Source organism: Thalassophryne amazonica, chromosome 10 (assembly GCF_902500255.1).
Source record: "Thalassophryne amazonica chromosome 10, fThaAma1.1, whole genome shotgun sequence".
Taxonomy (NCBI): domain Eukaryota; kingdom Metazoa; phylum Chordata; class Actinopteri; order Batrachoidiformes; family Batrachoididae; genus Thalassophryne; species Thalassophryne amazonica.
Window position 1 is genome coordinate 90687508 of NC_047112.1, and position 19347 is coordinate 90706854.

A 19347-nucleotide genomic window follows, 5' to 3' on the forward strand; every position below is an offset into this window, starting at 1 on the left:
TATATACACACACTCAACAAAAATATAAACGCAACACTTTTGGTTTTGCTCCCATTTTGTATGAGATGAACTCAAAGATCTAAAACTTTTTCCACATACACAATATCACCATTTCCCTCAAATATTGTTCACAAACCAGTCTAAATCTGTGATAGTGAGCACTTCTCCTTTGCTGAGATCCCATCCCATCCCACCTCACAGGTGTGCCATACCAAGATGCTGATTAGACACCATGATTAGTGCACAGGTGTGCCTTAGACTGTCCACAATAAAAGGCCACTCTGAAAGTTGCAGTTTTGTTTTATTGGGGGGGGGGGGGGGGATACCAGTCAGTATCTGGTGTGACCACCATTTGCCTCATGCAGTGCAACAAATCTCCTTCGCATAGAGTTGATCAGGTTGTCAATTCTGGCCTGTGGAATGTTGGTCCACTCCTCTTCAATGGCTGTGCGAAGTTGCTGGATATTGGCAGGAACTGGTACACGCTGTCGTATACGCTGGTCCAGAGCATCCCAAACATGCTCAATGGGTGACATGTCCGGTGAGTATGCCGGCCATGCAAGAACTGGGACATTTTCAGCTTCCAAGAATTGTGTACAGATCCTTGCAACATGGGGCTGTGCACATGAGGTGATGTTCTTGGATGGCACAACAATGGGCCTCAGGATCTCGTCACGGTATCTCTGTGCATTCAAAATGCCATCAATGAAATGCACCTGTGTTCTTCATCCATAACAGACGCCTGCCCATACCATAACCCCACCGCCACCATGAGCCACTCGATCCACAACACTGACATCAGAAAACCGCTCACCCACACGACGCCACACACGCTGTCTGCCATCTGCCCTGGGCAGTGTGAACCGGGATTCATCCGTGAAGAGAACACCTCTCCAACGTGCCAAACGCCAGCGAATGTGAGCATTTGCCCACTCAAGCCGATTACGACGACGAACTGGAGTCAGGTCGAGACCCCGATGAGGACGACGAGCATGCAGATGAGCTTCCTTGAGACGATTTCTGACAGTTTGTGCAGAAATTCTTTGGTTATGCAAACCGATTGTTTCAGCAGCTGTCCGAGATGAGCTTCCCTGAGACGATTTCTGACAGTTTGTGCAGAAATTCTTTGGTTATGCAAACCGATTGTTTCAGCAGCTGTCCGAGTGGCTGGTCTCAGACGATCTTGGAGGTGAACATGCTGGATGTGGAGGTCCTGGGCTGGTGTGATTACACGTGGTATGCGGTTGTGAGGCTGGTTGGATGTACTGCCAAATTCTCTGAAACGCCTTTGGAGACGGCTTATGGTAGAGAAATGAACATTCAATACACGAGCAACAGCTCTGGTTGACATTCCTGCTGTCAGCATGCCAACTGCACGCTCCCTCAAATCTTGTGACATCTGTGGCATTGTGCTGTGTGATAAAACTGCACCTTTCAGAGTGGCCTTTTATTGTGGGCAGTCTAAGGCACACCTGTGCACTAATCATGGTGTCTAATCAGCATCTTGATATGGCACACCTGTGAGGTGGGATGGATTATCTCAGCAAAGGAGAAGTGTTCACTATCACAGATATAGACTGATTTGTGAACAATATTTGAGGGAAATGGTGATATTGTGTATGTGGAAAAAGTTTTAGATCTTTGAGTTCATCTCATACAAAATGGGAGCAAAACCAAAAGTGTTGCGTTTATATTTTTGTTGAGTGTACATCCCCAGGAAAGAGGATACGCCTTTTCAAAATAATCTTTGTCAATAATTTAGTTGGAAAGATGTCACTTTTGTAAATGGCTCTACATGCCTTTAGTAAATAACAGAACAGTAATGATGTGTCTTTTGATCATGAACAGGAAAGAAGGTGTGCCATTGTAAAAAACAGTACATATACATGTGCATGTATTTTATTAAAGGCCCTGGGTCAATCTGGAGTTGTCTGAGTATGTAGGGGATCTTTATGTTAAGTTGTTGTGTGTACGTTATCTTTGTAAAACCAAGCACTGCACCGATGTTTTGCCGTAGAGTTAAACTTTTTGCCCACTTTCAACATGGCAGACGGGGTTACTGGGTGGCACATCCACATTGTGGGTGCAGTATAATGAGTGTGCTCTCTAGCCTTTCTATAATATAATTCTGGTCTGGAACAGTGCCTAAGGAGTCGCAAATTGGGGTGGCGGTCCGCATATTTGAAAAAAGGGGACAAGAGTGTGTGCCAATTTCAGTGGCATCACACTACTCAGCCTAAAGTCCACTCCAGAGTGTTGGATAGGAGGGTTCAGCCGATCGTCAAACCTCTGACTGAAGAGGAACAATGCAGGTTCCAACCTGGTCGTGGAACAACCAACCAGCTCTTCACTCTCACAAAGATCCTGCAGGGTGCCTGGGGGTATGCCCAACCAGTGTACATGCATTTTGTGGACTTGGAGAAGGCTTATGATACTGTGGGAGGTGCTGCGAGAGTATGGAGTGAGGGGGTCCCTTCTCTGGACCATCCAATCTCTGTACTCACAAAGCAAATGCTGTGCTCCAGTTCTTGACAGCAAGTCAAGGACAGGATATCAAGGCGTAGTCGGGGGGAGGAAGGTCTTCAGCTTGGTGGGCTCAGGGTCTCATCACTGCTTTTTGTAGAAGATGTGGTCCTGTTGGCTTCATCAGCCTGTGACCTCCAACACTCACTGGATCGGTTTGCAGCCAAGTGTGAAGTGGCTGGGAAGAGGATCAGCCGCCCTAAATCTGAGGCCATGGTTGTCAGCAGGAAACCGATGGATTTCCAATTCTGGGTAGGGGAATGAGGCCTTGCCCCAAGTGAAGGAGTTCAAGTACCTCAGGATCTTGTTTACGAGTAAGGGGACAATGGAGCGTGAGATTGGCCGAGGAATCGGTGCAGCAGGGATGGCATTACATTCACTCTACCGTACTGTTGTGACAAAAAGGGAGCTGAGCCAAAAGGCGAAGCTCTCGATCTACTGGTCAATCTTCAGTCCTATTCTAACCTATGGTCACGACGGTTGCATCATAACCGAAAGAACTAGATCACGGGTACAGCGGCCAAAATGGGCTTCCTCAAGAGGGTGGCCAGTGTCTCCCTTAGAGAAAGGGTGAGAAGCTCAGTCATCTGTGAGGAGCTCACGGTAGAGCCACTGCTCCTTCACACTGAAAGCAGCCAGCTGAGGTGACTCCTTCCCAGATGCCAAAGGAGCATGCCCCTGGGCGCCTCCCTAGGGATGTGTTCCAGGCACATCCATCTGGGAGGAGACCCCAGAGAAAACCCAGGATGAGGTGGAGAGATTATATCTCCACACTGGCCTGGGAACGCCTCGGTATCCCCAATCAGGGGTGGTTAAAGATGAGGGAAGTTTAGGGTCCCCTACTGGAGCTGTTGCCCCTGCGACCCGATCCCTGATAAATGGTTGAAAATGAAGAAGAAGCAGGCCTCAGAGGAGATTTATGGATGTGCTGAGGGAGGACATGCGGGGTGCTTGGTGTGACAGAGGAAGATGCAGAGGACAGAGTGAGATGGAAATTGTTGATCTGCTGTGGTGACCCCTAAAAGGAACATCCGAAATAATCAGATTTCACTTACATATTCATACACACATACACACAAATGAAAAGCTGAAATGCTCGGTGGCTTGGCATATTTTTACATACATTAAAGCAACCTAAGATCATGTTTCTCACTTCAGATGTACCGGTTCAGCTAATAAATAAATAAATAAATAAATAAAAATACAGCATTGTGAAAGGTTAAATACTGAAAAAAAAATAACTTTTATATTAGATATTCTAGACTATAAACTAAAATGTTTGAAGAAATTTTAATTTTGATAATTATGGCCGACAGCTCCAATAATAAAATATGGGAAAAAATAAGTTTTCAGCTGCAGTTAAAACCACGCCGCCCCCACAGAAGGGAAGGGGTGACGCGAGCAGAAGCCGGAGTGGAGCATGCTTCAGTCCTGTGAAACAGTCTATTGTCTTTGTGAGTTGAGATAAGAAAACAGCCAAATAATCACCAAGGCCTGAAGACATGCTTCTGGAGGGAAATAGTTGGGCAATTTGTCCTTCAGGCTGATAAGCCTGCCGTGTTGTGGTTTGAGCAGTGAAAAACACTTTTTACAGCTTCACTTGAACAACCAAATCCCAATTATGAATTAAGAATATTCCCAATTATGAATTAAGAATATTCCCCGGCCTCCAAAATCTTCATCTTCATCTGCAAGGCACGCATCTGCTCCAAGATGTCATCCAATTTGCATCCGAGTTCAAGAGTCATCGCAGCCTGAGAATACAGTGCCTTGCCCACCTCGTTAATCATGATGGACAAGCGAGGGGTCGTGGTTCTTGATGCCACCGTCTTGCCAATTTTCCGGTAGATCAGGGCAGCACATAAGCCAGAAAGTACCAGCCCTGTTACCATAAGACCAAATATGAATAAATCCTCAACGTCCTCAATGAAGAAAGGCGCCAAGACCTCCAGGAGTGGAGAACATAGCCCACAGGATACGTTCCATCTGGGCAGGTAGGATCCCCCGGGTCCTGACCTTCTTGTAGAAAAGATGGTGTCAATAGCGTTCAGAGACCAGCTGATCAATTCCATGGTTAATCCAATAGTAGTCCAATAGAACCATTATCCAATATAATTTGAGGAATTCACAGTCTGGTGAAGTAGGCCCTTCTCCCTGGCACGCACCTGTGTCTCTGTTTACAAACAGACAGCTAGCTCTGCATCATGGCTGAAAGAGGCAAAGTCTGCACTGAACTTTTCCCTCCATCTAAAAGGACCAAGTCAGCGTTTTCATTTGATTTTCCATGGAATAGGCCTTCAAGCCAAAAATGGTGGCAACAAAGCACCGTAGCTTTGGCCTGTGTCGGATGCGGAGCGATTCAAGATACCCGCAAAGGATTACATGGAAGGAGTAAACTTTATCCCATCCTTGAAAACACTGAGAAGTACAATAATGGACTTGACTCGTGCTTGTGGTTGACCAAATTTCTCCCACAAACATGTCAAGAAGGACAAATACAGCTATTCCAAGCACTTTGTTGGTGAAGCTGGGCAAATATTGAGCATCTGGAGTTCCGGACCCTATTCCAGCCACGTTTCTCCCTAAGCAAGTAAATCATGTTTCCCACGGCACAGATGCTACATGTCTAAAAGAGACCACCATTTTGATATTTTCTCTAAAGTTATCAGTGGTATAGTGCTCGTAGCAGTAGACATCACGTCAGTTAGTGCACCTGAATCACGCGCGCTTCATATGCAAATAGCCATAATGTTGTTAAAGCACATTTTAAAGCTATACATAATAACGTGAACCCGCGGTATTTTTGCCCACGGTTATCATACTGTCCAAATCTCATACCAGTCCATGCCTAGTTGCAAGTGTTATATTCAAGTGTCAAACCACGACTGAACCAGAAAGAATGTCAGATGTGTCTTACCTGGGCTAAAGAGAAAAAGAAATGGACTGTTACTCAGTAGTCAAAAGTCCATTTTTCAGATGAAAGAAAATTCTGCAATTGGAAATCAAGGTCCAAGAGTCTGGAGGAAGAGTGAAGAGGTACAGAATCCAAGATGCTTGAAGTGTGACGTTTTTGACAGTCAGTGTTGAGTTGGGGTGCCATGTCATCTGCTGCTGTGTTCCACTGTGTTTAATCAGGTTCACACTCAACACAAGTGTCTACCAGGAAATTACAGCTCTTCAGTCATGCATACATCTGTTGACAACCTTTATGGAGATGGTGACTTCCTTTTTCAGTAGGACTTGGCACCTGCCCACAGTGCCAAAACTACTTGTACTTGCTTGCCATTTCTGACCATGGTATTATTGTACCTGACTGGCAGACTAACAGCCTACATTCCACACCACACTGATGCAGTAATTCATTCAAATGGAGCCTAAACCAAGTATTGAGTGCACACATGAACATACGTTTTAGAAGTTCAACATTTCCGTGTTATAAATCCTTTCTTGAACTGATTAATATTTTGAGATATACATTCTTTTTTTTTTGGAGCTGTAGGCCATAATTGGCAGAAATCAAATAAAATGCTTGAAACATTTTAGATGAAATGTAATGAGCTGATGATATATAAAAATTTTACGGTCTGAAATACCTGACAAAAGACTGAACATTTTTGCAATATTAAAATTTTTTGAGATGCACCTGTATGTCAAACAATTGCTTACCAGATGCCATCATGTTCTCTATTTTATCCTGCAGCCGAATTTTCTCTTCCTCCAGAAAATTAACCAGACCCTCCATTTTCTCCATCTGCTCCCTGAGCTCCACCAGTTGGTCTCTAAGACGATCTTTTTCATAACTGCCTTCGGACTGCCCCTGATTTCAAATAGAAGTGTGAAAAAAAAATAAATAAAACTGTGCCGAACACTGTGGGTACAATACATGCTTCCTTCTGAGTAACTGGTCTTCACATGATAGTGGGGCAGATAAAATGCGGGCAGTGTTTTTAGGAGGAGGAGGAAATGAATGGGGAGGCGCAGAGCATAAGGAATGTGGGGTGGGGTTCACTTCGGGCAGAAAGTGTGAAATTTTGCATACAGGTGTATTTTCAAATGCAGAATTCAAAAACTGTCGGATGCAAGAAAGCTAACCATTGGGTTGGGTGCTATCTTGAATTCCAATATGGCTGCTATATTGAAACATTGATAGTCACTATCTTGGGACACAGGTTGCTGAATTTTGGTACACAAGGGTATTTTAATATCCTGAAATAATAATACAGTGATTAATATATAATAAATACATTACTTATTCATAATATAGTTAATTTAATTCTACTCCACATTTCACCTGTTACCAGATACCATCACCAAAAATCCTGAAAAATAAAGAACACAAGTTAAGAAACTATTGGAAGAGTGTCAGGCCTTTTGTTATCCAGAGTTTTGTTGCCTTCAAAAATATTATTGTATTATCAACAACCTGAAATAGACTGTTTAACTAGCCTTTCACATAGGAACAGCCACCTGAAAATTGAGAAAAATGACAGCTTAAGCTATGTCAGGCAGTCTTAAATGGAAAATATCTGCATAATTTACCTGTAAATGTACCCAATGATATTCTACGCCATCAAAGTACTCATCACTCATCTTCAACCGCTTATCCGGGATCAGGTCATGGCAACAGCTCTAGCAGGGGATCCCAGACTTCCCTTTCCATCAAAATACTGCTGCACATAATTTGGATTTCGTCAAAACCAACAGAAGAAACCCTGTTTCACACTGTTAGCATGTTTACACAGGAATTCTGCTTCAGTTTATTTGAACTGGTCACAATCTAACCAGTGAGCTATCCTGACTCGTAGTGACAAACTGTCCTACGGACATTCAAAGGTGATGATGTGTCAAAGATTGGAGTATGCAATCTAATGATTCAATAACTTTGGCGGCCATCTTTAATTCTCATTTTACTTCTGGATCCCTTGGGAAAAATGCTTGGATCCAGCAAAATCTGCAATCAGTATACTTGAAAGATTCTGTATGCAAATTTACACACTTTGTGCCAGATGTGAACATCTCAGGGCAATTTTTGTTACATATCTGCCCCACTATGAGAACATTTCCGGAAGCAGCAGCAGCATTTTTAAATATCTTCTACAACAAAATAAAAATAATGTGACAGTTGATTGAGATTCAATATGGCTGTTTTGGCATTTTACCCAACTTCATAATTAGCAGGTTACATTTCCAGGTTTAGCTAACAAAGCATAGCATACATACCTTTTTCAGTTTTGTGATAGTGTTTTCCAACTCTTCAATAATTTCCTGCTGCCTTTGAACTTCTTTCTATTAAGAAGATATTTCATTTGACTAGTTTGGTGAATGGATTCACAGTGGAACACTTGTATTTAAAGACAAAATACTTCCATTTTTTTTTTTTTTTTTTTTGGTGACATTCATAAATTCTCACTTTTGCTTCCTGTAGTTCCAGCTCAGCAGTTTCCAACGCCTTATCAATCTCCATCTGCTTGGCAAGGTCATCTATGTTTTTTAAGGACAGACTGACAGCCTCAGCATCAGCACGGTCCTTCTTCTGCAGACCTTCTACTTTCTGCTCCAAGACCCTGTTAGTCTCCTGTAAGTACTCGATCTATGTGTGGGACACAAAATGTTCATTAAAAATAAAAAGAAACACAGCATATCCATAGAACTTATTACTGACCTGGCAGGAAAAGCAAACTTACCTGAAGGTTGAGATGGGCAATCAGTTTCTCATTGCTGTTGTTCTGAGCCTCAAGAGAAATTACATCATGAGGACGCCCTCCCTGAAGTACACGATTCAGTCGTTCAATCTCTTCATCTCTCTCTTTTACCTAATAGTGTTTTTAAAAAATGAAACACTACATTTCACCACCTCGACAGCAAAATTTCACATCACAATTTTATACGCTCCTAATAAACACAATTCTTACCTGAGTATTTAAGTCCTTTATAGCATCCTGAGCATTTTCCAGGTCTAACTTCACTTTTATGATGTCTTCCTGTAGCTCATGAATTCTAAGTATGAAAATTAGTGAGTTAAAAAAAATCTCACTCGTTGAAAGCAATTAGACTTATTGTTTTTAGTGAGTAAAGCCAGCTGCACACGACACGATGCAATATGAATCCAACTTATGGCTTGAGCACAGAGAAATGTACACCATAATGCAGTGTAGTAGCTGCATTAGGATAATGAGATGAGACTGCATTGCACCAATCCAACTGCATCAAAAATCCAGAAATAGTGCCTGTGCTATGTTATACCATGATGGAAATTACATGGTATTACATACATTATACTGTAAGCAGAGAGGCACGCACACAGACAATGCCACAATTAGTCATCACCAAAGTCCACTGGACTTCCATAAAGAATCTGTCTGAAGTGAACATTTCCAAAGTTGAAATCCCTGCACACTTTAAAAGGACACAGATATCCATGAGAGACTGAAATAGACAGAGTGTGAGAGAACTGTAAAATAAATAAATAATTAAAATGTGTAAAACTCAAATCCTAGTGCTTGCACATGTTTAATTCTATCCCACAGTTTGATTAATTTATGTGCATGAGATAACTGGGCTAAATTTCGATAGAGTGTTTCCATCTGAAGCAGATGCCACAGAGCTTTACAGTGATGCCTGACAGTCACCCATTCTCACACTGATGTCAGTGTGTTGCCACACAAGGTGCTCAACTGCACACCAGGAAAACTTTGCTATTAAGGACCCTGCCCAAAGGGCCCTTAGTGACTTTACAGTGTGACAGGGATTTGAACAGAGGCTCCTCTGGTCTCAAGACCACCACTTTTAACTTGCAGATCATCACCTGCACATTAGGGGCTGCGTCAGATGATTTTTATAATCATTTAATCAAGAAAATAATCAACTGATTAATTGATTAGTTGTATTGCATCAGGAAAGTAAAAATAAATAAATGAATAAACACACACACACACACAATCAATGTTTTTGCAGGGCCAAAGATGATGCCTTCAAATGCCTTGTTTTGTCCACAACCCAGAGATATTCAGTTTACTGCCAAACAGGAGTAAATGAACTATATATATATATATATATATATATATATCTCACACACAAAAAAAATCACATTTAAGAATTTGGATAATTGGGGGGAAGACTCAAAATGATTCACCAATTGTCAAAATAGTTAACTAAATTAATAGTAATTTAATATATGATTAACCACTGCTGCTTTACAGCAATTGCTGGCTGACAGACGCGCATCACTCAGAGTATCGTGTGCACAAAAACTAATCCGGCATAGAAAGTAATGAATCAAATTGTGGGAAGACATTTTATTAAGAATAAGACGTTTATTAATCCCAATTGTTGGAAATTGTTTAATTATATGGCTATGACTCTACGTGCGCTCTGACTGGCTGATTTCCAGTCTGATATTTTCCAATATAAGACTGGTTACCATAACAACCGGTCCGGAACACGTACCGCATTTACGATGTTATTTAAGATGAGAAGGTGAGGATGAAGTCTGAAGTCAGGTGGCAGCCCACGGAGCTGACGAGGTGTGGGATCTCTGGACGTCAGGACCGAGTTTCTCACCAAGAAGAAAAAAGAAATAAAAAGTTTCTCGCAAAGGCGGAAGTGTAGAACTGGGGTTGATATACTGCAAGTGATGATGAGTGACAGCTGTGATGATCAGCTCAGAGGCAGGACCCAGCAGGTACCAAGGCTACACGCAACATTTCCCTCGTTAAACAAGAAATTTAAGAGCAAAATAAAACAAAAAGCGAACAAAGAAATTATGAGCGACGAAGAGGACCATTCTCTGAGCTAATTTTATTACACTGTCCAGTTTGAACAGCAGAAATTAACAGCAAACAAGTTCAAAATGGACATGCAAAGTGTTGATACAGCTACAAAACAGCCATATAACAAACAAATTATTAACCTCACTTGCTCCATCTGTAGGGGAATATCAGACCTCTGTTCTTCGCACAGACTTTGCTAACACTTGAGCCTGACAGCCTGACTGGAAAATCACTAAGGGCCCTTGGGCAAGTTCTTTAATCCCCTAGTTGCTCCCAGTGTGTAGTGAGCGCCTTGTATGGCAGTACCCTAACATCGGGGTAAATGTGAGGCATTATTTGTAAAGCGCTTTGAGTGTCTGATTCAGATGGAAAAGCTCTATATAAACGCAATCCATTCATTTGATCCGTACTGTCAACACCTCAGTCTGATATTTTTCCATACAGACCTCCAGCTTGGTTAATAATCCTTTAGTATCTTGTGTGCATGTAGTAACATTTCAAGCACTCAATATATGGCCTTGTTACATATTAATTTCTCACTCACTCTCCATCTTTTCACTGACCACCTGGCTGTCCTTTGCCGTACAGAGCAGACTGCTGGTCAGGGCATATGCTGTTATTTTGTAAAAGTAAACGGACTGCATTTATATAGCGCTTTTCCAAAAGTAAGTTCTTTCAGCCTCTCCCTTTTTCACTTGGGGTCATCACAGATCAGATATGGATTTGCATGTTGATTTGGTACAAGTTTTACACTGGATGATTTTCCTTAAAACTCCACATTACATGAGAATGAAAACAAGGATGCTAATTGCCTGGCCACCACGCTGCATATGCCATTATTTTGTGGTAGGCTCAAAACCGTAAATGTGTAAACAATGCAAATACAAGCATCTCCAAACAACAGTTCAATGAACTGACTGCCATTTATAAAGTAGACACAAGAAAAACCAAACCTTCCATCTGCCAGGAGCAGCAGGTCAGCTAGATATGGATCATCAGGCTGTGACACGGGGTAAGCTGATGTGTGAGGAGGGGGTATGTGCTCATCAATCTGCATTCTCTGGCGTCTGAAAGGAATACTGTGCTTCTTACCTCCTGTGATGGTATATGAGGGAAAAGAAAAACACTATTTTCAGTTATATTTACATATTAACGGTGCTAGATTTAGTAGTGTTTCTGCAGTTTGTGCCATTTCACTTTTGTTCATTATTTGGTGTAGGAGTACATCAGGCACTGAATAAACATTTTTTTAAACAAGTTAAATGCTGCCAACATTTTTGAAGCAAAAGCAAGATTTTTGGCTCACCTTTAATTTAAATGAGGAACATTTTCAACCAAAAATCACTTTAAAATGACATACCTGGTGTCTGCACCACAGCTTGCATGTTCTTCTCCTGCAGCTGCTGGATGCGCTCAGATTTAGCCTTGCTATCCTTCTCCAAGCAGCGAACCTTGTGCACATACTGATTATTTAAAAACTTCAGGTCAGATGCCTGATGTTCCAATTTTCTAATGTGCCTCTTGAGCTCTGAAACAGGACAAGATTGTGTTAAATTACCACACCAGTTATTTGTGTGTGTTACAATACAAATGTGCTAAAGTTATAACACAGATTAAGAGGACTGGCTGATCTTTGGAGCTGACCTCTGGTGAACCGCTCCTTCTCCTCTTTGAGATTCAGACGCTCAAGGTGCAGTTCATTGTTTTCTCGGATCAGCCGGGCATTGTCTGCCTTGTATGGTTCAAGAAGGGCATCAGAATTTTGGCTTTCTTTCTCATTCTTCTCTGCTGACAATTTGGCATTTCGCAGGCTTTCTGTTGTGTGGACCAGATCACTGTAACACAAGAGAATAAACACTGTAGAAATTTTTTGATTTCCCTTTGACCAATTTTCAATCTGTAGATACCCTTGTGGTGCCTTTTCATAAGCAAAATGAAAAAGAAAAAAAAGTGTGAATGTTTTACTTATAAGTTGCAGCAATATTGTATTGTTACTTTGCATCTCAGGCTGTAATTTTTACTTTTTCATGTTATTTAAAGCCCACCCCCTCAAATATCAAACTTTTCTAGTCTCACCCCTGGAAATCTGCTTTCAAGTTATGACTGTATTCATGGAGGGGCATAAATGAAATGTTTGTCAACATACATGTATTTTTGGACAGTCTGCATGTGAAACATTTAATTATGAACTTTGCCTCTCATTTCAAAAAAGAACTTAAATCATGAAAAAAGGGAAATTTCACCCATGGTCCTGAATGAAAGCAAGGTGTCCAATGTTTAAATAACATTTTAAAAGAAAAGAAAATGTCACACAAAAGTAATTAAAAGAAAGAAATATAACAAAACGGGCCGGACGTCCACATTTTTTACTTCATACTTTGTGGCCCTCTGGAGAAATCACAGCACTCAGGAGCTCCACCCACATTCAGGACAGTGAGCAAAGAGCAAGCATCACAAGTCTTTGACACCAAGGCAAAAATGGCAGAAAACCATGTATATATGTAAGTATATGTATGTGATTCTTTTTGTGTTTAACCCCAATGTGCCGCTCAACTAGAGCACAAGCTGCCAAACAGGCTGTCTGCTTTTAACGTGTTGCATCCACATGAACGTGCAACTACACTACACTTACATTCTTTATTTATTTTACACTAGCATATACACCTGAGAAGTAGTCTGCACCATATATATATATATATATATATATATATATATATATATATATATATATATATATTTTAGGGTGTCCCAAAAAATGCCAACTTTAAAAAATTTTGAGTCTCACCCACCAAAAAATTTCCTTTTGGTGAGTCATTCTCACATGTAAAATTGTTTGCCAATCAGAAATTATTTAGAGGTGGCTCAAGGTCACCAAACATTGAAAATCTACCTGCGACAATCGGCAATATTTGAAATGTCATATCTCTGCCACTGTTAGAACTAACAGATCACTACTTTTCATTTGTGTACAATTTCCTTTGGTAATTTAGAAATTGATGGGTCATGCCATTCTCTTACAAAAATAGCAAAGAAATGGTAAAACCTGGTTTGCCAGTTTTTTACAGATCTGAAACCTGGAAGACTGGGAAGTGAAAGAAAACTATAGCACTGTATGGACACTCAACAGTTTTGGTCTCTCTAAACACTAGAAACATTGATATATTCCATATGAAAGCATCACAGTAACATATACCTTTAACCAGCAGCTGATTTTCAGTATTCATATAAGTATTTTCATTGCACTAATTATACAGAAATGATAAAAAACGGCCCTGACAGTGTTTTTTTTTTCCAACATTTATGATTAATCTGTAAGCACTTGCAGAATGCAGACAGTTATCAACAAAGTACCAAAAAATATTAAACAAAGCCATAAAGGCAAAATAAAAAGTAAGTAAACACAGTATTGTAAATATAACATGTAAATAAATTGTCTAACTGACCAATATCATAGGCTGTCTATGAAGCTGACATAAGATGACTATGAAGCCCAGCTTCTGCACAAATTGGGTTTGGGGCCACGTTTGGAACTGTATAGTCACTGCAGTAAACATCTAGCACCCAATCTGCTGCTATAATTTCTAAATTACCAAAATAAACTGTACACATCTCAAAAGTAGTGATCTAATAGTTCTAAAAGTGGCAAAGATATGACATTCCTATTATTGCATCGATGTCGATTGTCGCGGTTAGCGGTTACCGTTGCTTTTTGAAAATAACTGCAATGGCCGACGGTAGATATTGAAACCCCAACAATTATATACATCAACCATATCTCTCCTACCTGTAGACACTTCAAAAAAGAAAATAAGTGACTTCAGGTACAAGAGCTGTATCTCAAACCAAGAATTCTACAGGTACAGTATGAGAAGTACAGGACTACAAAAAATGTTTGTATACACAGGGGGAAGAATTTCAAGTCCCACCCATCATGTTTGTCACGGAAGTCAGCGGCCATTGGACGTGAGGCAGGGTACACAATGGAGAGGACGCCAATCTATCGTACAGCCACATGTAGACAAACATTCACATGCTCACTCGCGGTCAATTTAAAGTTTCCAATTCACCTAGCTTGCATGTATGTTAAAGTGGAAGTACGCTGGAGCGCACAGAAGGAATCCACACAAAAGCAGGGAAAACATGCAAAAATCACACAGAAAGGACCGGGAGGGAAGTGATGCCAGGACCTTCTTTCTGTGAGGTAACAGTGCAAACCACTAATCCACTGCACTGCTCTAACTGCAACCAATAGCAAAAAAAAAAAAAAAAAAAAAGTTTGTCCATGTTTGTCCTCTGTACACTGAACAGAGGAATGGACCATCTCAGAAACATCAGCTTCTGAGCGGCATGCCGGCCCACGTTAACGTATGGTATGAAAATATATAGAAACATTGCAGGAGCCAAAGGCATGTGTCTGTTTTTACTCTGCAAGTGTGAAAGGAGAAAATTGACAACACTGTAGTAACACCAGCTACACTGTATAGCTTAAAGGCCGTGGCGTAAACAAAAAGACACATGGCAGAGCTGAAGATGTGATTTTCTTCAAGAGTGATGAGGATGGACAGGATTTGGAATGAACATATAAGAACAGCACAGATAGAATGGTTTGCAAAGTCAGAGAAGGCAGACTTTGATGATTTGGACATGTGCAGAGGAGGGACCCAGGGTATATAGGGGAAAAGGATGCTAAGGATGGAGAAACCAAGCAGAGGGAGAAATGAGAGGCCACAGAGGAGGTTTATGGATGTGGTGAGGGAGGACATGCAGGTGGTTCTTAGGGTGATAGAGGACAGGGTGACATGGAAACAGATTATCTAATGTAGTCACACCTGAATGAGACAAGCCAAAAGAATACTGTCTAGTTTTTCCAGTTACCACACAAGTATCACAACTATAACGACGTAGTCAGTATACCGTCATGAGAGAGAGCACTGTGTTGGATTGAATACAGGTTTGACCAGGATGCACTGCACAGCACCTGTAGGCAGCCATTACTCAAATAATCTATGCACTTTAAGTGCCATCCTAATTTATAGATATTCATTTGTGGTAAGAAGCATCATAAATATCTGTAAGCACGGCCATTTAAAGGACTTTTTTTTGTTACGATCAAACATTTTTTCGGGATTAAAACACAATCAAATCACTTGGGCTATAAAGGGAGGGGGGGCAGCAAGGGAAGATTCACCTGAAGAGCTTCTGCACAAGTGGAAGTGACTCTATTCCCAGCGGCTGGTGATATCCCAGCTGATCCAGACGTTTCCTCAGCGTGATGAAGGTTCTCTCTGCTCTGCTCACATCCATCACTGCCACATATGGACGTTTATCAACCTAGCTTGAAAAGTTAGCTAACCAGCTGGCTGGCTAGCGAGGCCAACTCGGTAACAGAAATCGATGGTAACAATAAGTAGCGTACAACTTAGGTTAATAAGCATTGGAATTATTTTTACTTAACTCGCGTTCAGGGTATTTTGAATGGAAATCAGTTTAGCACGCTAGCTAACGCCGTTTAGCCGATTCACTTTAGCTATAAGCTAACGTTAGAGCTCAGGCTTGAAACTCTTGAGAACAACAAATTTCTTTCTTGAAGCACACGTTCTCTCTTAAGTTGGCTAACCATTACTATTTTGTTTGCATTTCACGTTGCTGTCCTGTAAGCCCAGACAATCGCTTTCAGCGTTTCCGCGGTAATGAAGTTTGAAAAGAGCGCCGATAACATCCAACTCTGCGTTCGTCACCATGGGAGCGACGACTGGAACGTGTGGAAGCGTGTTTTGTGAACCTTGGTGGTCCGTGAGGGCGGAGACAACGTTAAAGGGCTCAACTTCGTTAGCGGTTCGTAAAGGACATATTAAAAGGCTTAAATCACAACAAACATTGAGGTTATGCACCCTTCGGGGATTAATAGTGCAGCAGATAACTGAAGCAATCGTTCAAATGGTGAAACAAGCACCACGACAAACGCACACACCTGCATGCACACTTATGAAAAATTTAAAGTTTCCAATCTATCTAACCTGCGTGTCTTTGGATGTGGGAGGAAGCCGGAGCACCCGGAGAGAACCCATACAAACACGGGGAGAACATGCAAACTCTACACAGAAAGGCCACAGGCGAGAATCGAACCCATGACTCGTTGCCGTGAGGCAACAGTGCTAACCACTAAACCACCGTGCTGCCCGATTTAAAATCTACTATGTCCAAAAATTGACTTTCAGAATAACGTGTTTTGTTTTTTGTCCTTGTAGTGAGTTGTGTCCCGTCTGCCGGGGGGATCTTACAGTGAGCAAAGAGCAGAGTTTTATCTTATTCTTTTTCCTTCAGTTGTTCCCAATCAAGTTTCCATTTCACCCTGTCCTCTGTCACACCAACCACCTGCATGTCCTCCCTGACCACATCCATAAACCTCTTTGGCCTCCCTCTTCTCCTCCTGCCTGGAGGCTCCATCCTCAGCATCCTTCTCCCTATACACCCTGGGTCCCTCCTCTGCACATGTCCAAACCATCTCAATCTCACCTCTCTGACTGTCTCCAAACTGTCCCACCTGAGATGTCCCTCTGACATGTTCATTCCTAATCCTGTCCATTCTCGTCACTCCTGAAGACAATCACAACATCTTCAACTCTGCCTCCTGTCTGTTAGTGCCAGCGTCTCTAAGCCGTACAACATAACTGGTCTCACTGCTGTCTTGTAAACTTTCCGCATTGCTCTTGCAGATACTCTTTGGTCACAAATCACTCCTGCCACTTTCCTCCACCCTGCCTGCACTCGCTTCTTCACCTCTCTACCACACTCTCCATTACTTTGGACAGCTGACCCCGTGTATTTAAACTCATCTACTTTCACCACTTCTACTCCTTGTAACCACACTATTCCACTAGGTTCCCTCTCGCACACACATGTACTCAGTCTTGCACTGAGTACATATGTGTCCCCTGCTCTCCAGAGCATATCTCCACCTTTCCAGGCTAGATTCAACCTGTTCTTTATGCTCACTACAGATCACAGTGCTGTCTAGCTACACTGTTTCCTGCCGTCACCACCTTAGTCTCTAATTTCTTTTAGCTTGCATCTCCAACACAGAATGCAGTCCACCTGGATGCACTTTTGTCATATATTTTTCATACAACTAATTTAACCTTTCTGCATAACTATGGTGGGGTGAAGTTATATATTATACGAGGGCTGTCAATAAAGTATAGGTCCTTTTTATTTTTTTCAAAAACTATATGGATTTCATTCATACACTCAACAAAAATATAAACACAACACTTTTGGTTTTGCTCCCTTTTTGTATGAGATGAACTCAAAGAGCTAAAACTTTTTCCACATACACAATATCACCATTTCCCTCAAATATTGTTCACAAACCAGTCTAAATCTGTGATAGTGAGCACTTCTCCTTTGCTGAGATAATCCATCCCACCTCACAGTGGCCTTTTATTGTGGACAGTCTAAAGCACACCTGTGCACTAATCATGGTGTCTAATCAGCATCTTGATATGGCACACCTGTGAGGTGGGATGGATTATCTCAGCAAAGGAGAAGTGCTCACTATCACAGATTTAGACTAGTTTGTGAACAATATTTGAGGGAAATGGTGATATTGTGTATGTGGAAAAAGTTTTAGATCTTTGAGTTCATCTCATACAAAATGGGAGCAAAACCAAAAGTGTTGCGTTTATATTTTTGTTGAGTGTATGTTTTTACGTCAGACATGCTTGAACCCTCGTGCGCATGCGTGAGTTTTTCCATGCCTGTCGGTGACGTCATTCGCCTGTGAGCACTCCTTGTGGGAGGAGTCGTCCAGCCCCTCGTCGGAATTCCTTTGTCTGAGAAGTTGCTGAGAGACTGGCGCTTTGTTTGATCAAAATTTTTTCTAAACCTGTGAGACACATCGAAGTGGACACGGTTCGAAAAATTAAGCTGGTTTTCGGTGAAAATTTTAATGGCTGATGAGAGATTTTGAGGTGATACTGTCGCTTTAAGGACTTCTCACGGTGCGAGACATTGCGCAGCGGTCCCAGGCACCGTCGTCAGCCTGTTTCAAGCTGAAAACCTCCACATTTCAGGCTCTATTGATCCAGGACGTCGTGAGAGAACAGAGAAGTTTCAGAAGAAGTCGGTTTCAGCATTTTATCCGGATATTCCACTGTTAAAGGAGATAATTTTTAATTTGGCAGTACATCCAACCAGCCTCACAACCGCAGACCACGTGTAACCACACCAGCCCAGGACCTCCACATCCAGCATGTTCACCTCCAAGATCGTCTGAGACCAGCCACTCGGACAGCTGCTGAAACAATCGGTTTGCATAACCAAAGAATTTCTGCACAAACTGTCAGAAACAGTATCAGGGAAGCTCATCTGCATGCTCGTCGTCCTCATCGGGGTCTCGACCTGACTCCAGTTCGTCGTCGTAACCGACTTGAGTGGGCAAATGCTCACATTCGCTGGCGTTTGGCACGTTGGAGAGGTGTTCTCTTCACGGATGAATCCCGGTTCACACTGTTCAGGGCAGATGGCAGACAGCGCGTGTGGCATCGTGTGGGTGAGCGGTTTTCTGATGTCAATGTTGTGGATCGAGTGGCCCATGGTGGCGGTGGGGTTTTGGTATGGGCAGGCGTCTGTTATGGACGAAGAACACAGGTGCATTTTATTGATGGCATTTTGAATGCACAGAGATACCGTGATGAGATCCTGAGGCCCATTGTTGTGCCATACATCCAAGAACATCACCTCATGTTGCAGCAGGATAATGCACGGCCCCATGTTGCAAGGATCTGTACACAATTCTTGGAAGCTGAAAATGTCCCAGTTCTTGCATGGCCGGCATACTCACTGGACATGTCACCCATTGAGCATGTTTGGGATGCTCTGGACCGGCGTATACGACAGCGTGTACCAGTTCCTGCCAATATCCAGCAACTTCACACAGCCATTGAAGAGGAGTGGACCAACATTCCACAGGCCACAATTGACAACCTGATCAACTCTATGCGAATGGAGAATGGAAGGCAAATGGTGGTCACACCAGATACTGACTGGTATCCCC

At 42.0% G+C, this 19347-nt stretch overlaps 1 protein-coding gene across 2 annotated transcripts in view; it reads right to left on the reverse strand.

Moving 5' to 3' along the window:
• The window catches only part of cep135 (centrosomal protein 135), a 56451-nt gene extending 40414 nt beyond the window's left edge, over nt 1–16037 (reverse strand). For both annotated transcript variants that reach the window (XM_034180493.1, XM_034180492.1), the window contains exons 1-9: nt 15481–16037; nt 11937–12127; nt 11653–11820; nt 11246–11387; nt 8436–8520; nt 8208–8336; nt 7934–8113; nt 7744–7809; nt 6190–6340 (exon numbers count right to left, since the gene is read on the reverse strand). In XM_034180493.1, coding sequence (XP_034036384.1) covers nt 6190–6340; nt 7744–7809; nt 7934–8113; nt 8208–8336; nt 8436–8520; nt 11246–11387; nt 11653–11820; nt 11937–12127; nt 15481–15596 — 1228 coding nt within the window. In that variant the 5' untranslated portion in view covers nt 15597–16037. The remainder of the gene's footprint in view (nt 1–6189; nt 6341–7743; nt 7810–7933; nt 8114–8207; nt 8337–8435; nt 8521–11245; nt 11388–11652; nt 11821–11936; nt 12128–15480) is intronic.
• Between the last annotated feature and the right edge of the window lie 3310 nt (nt 16038–19347).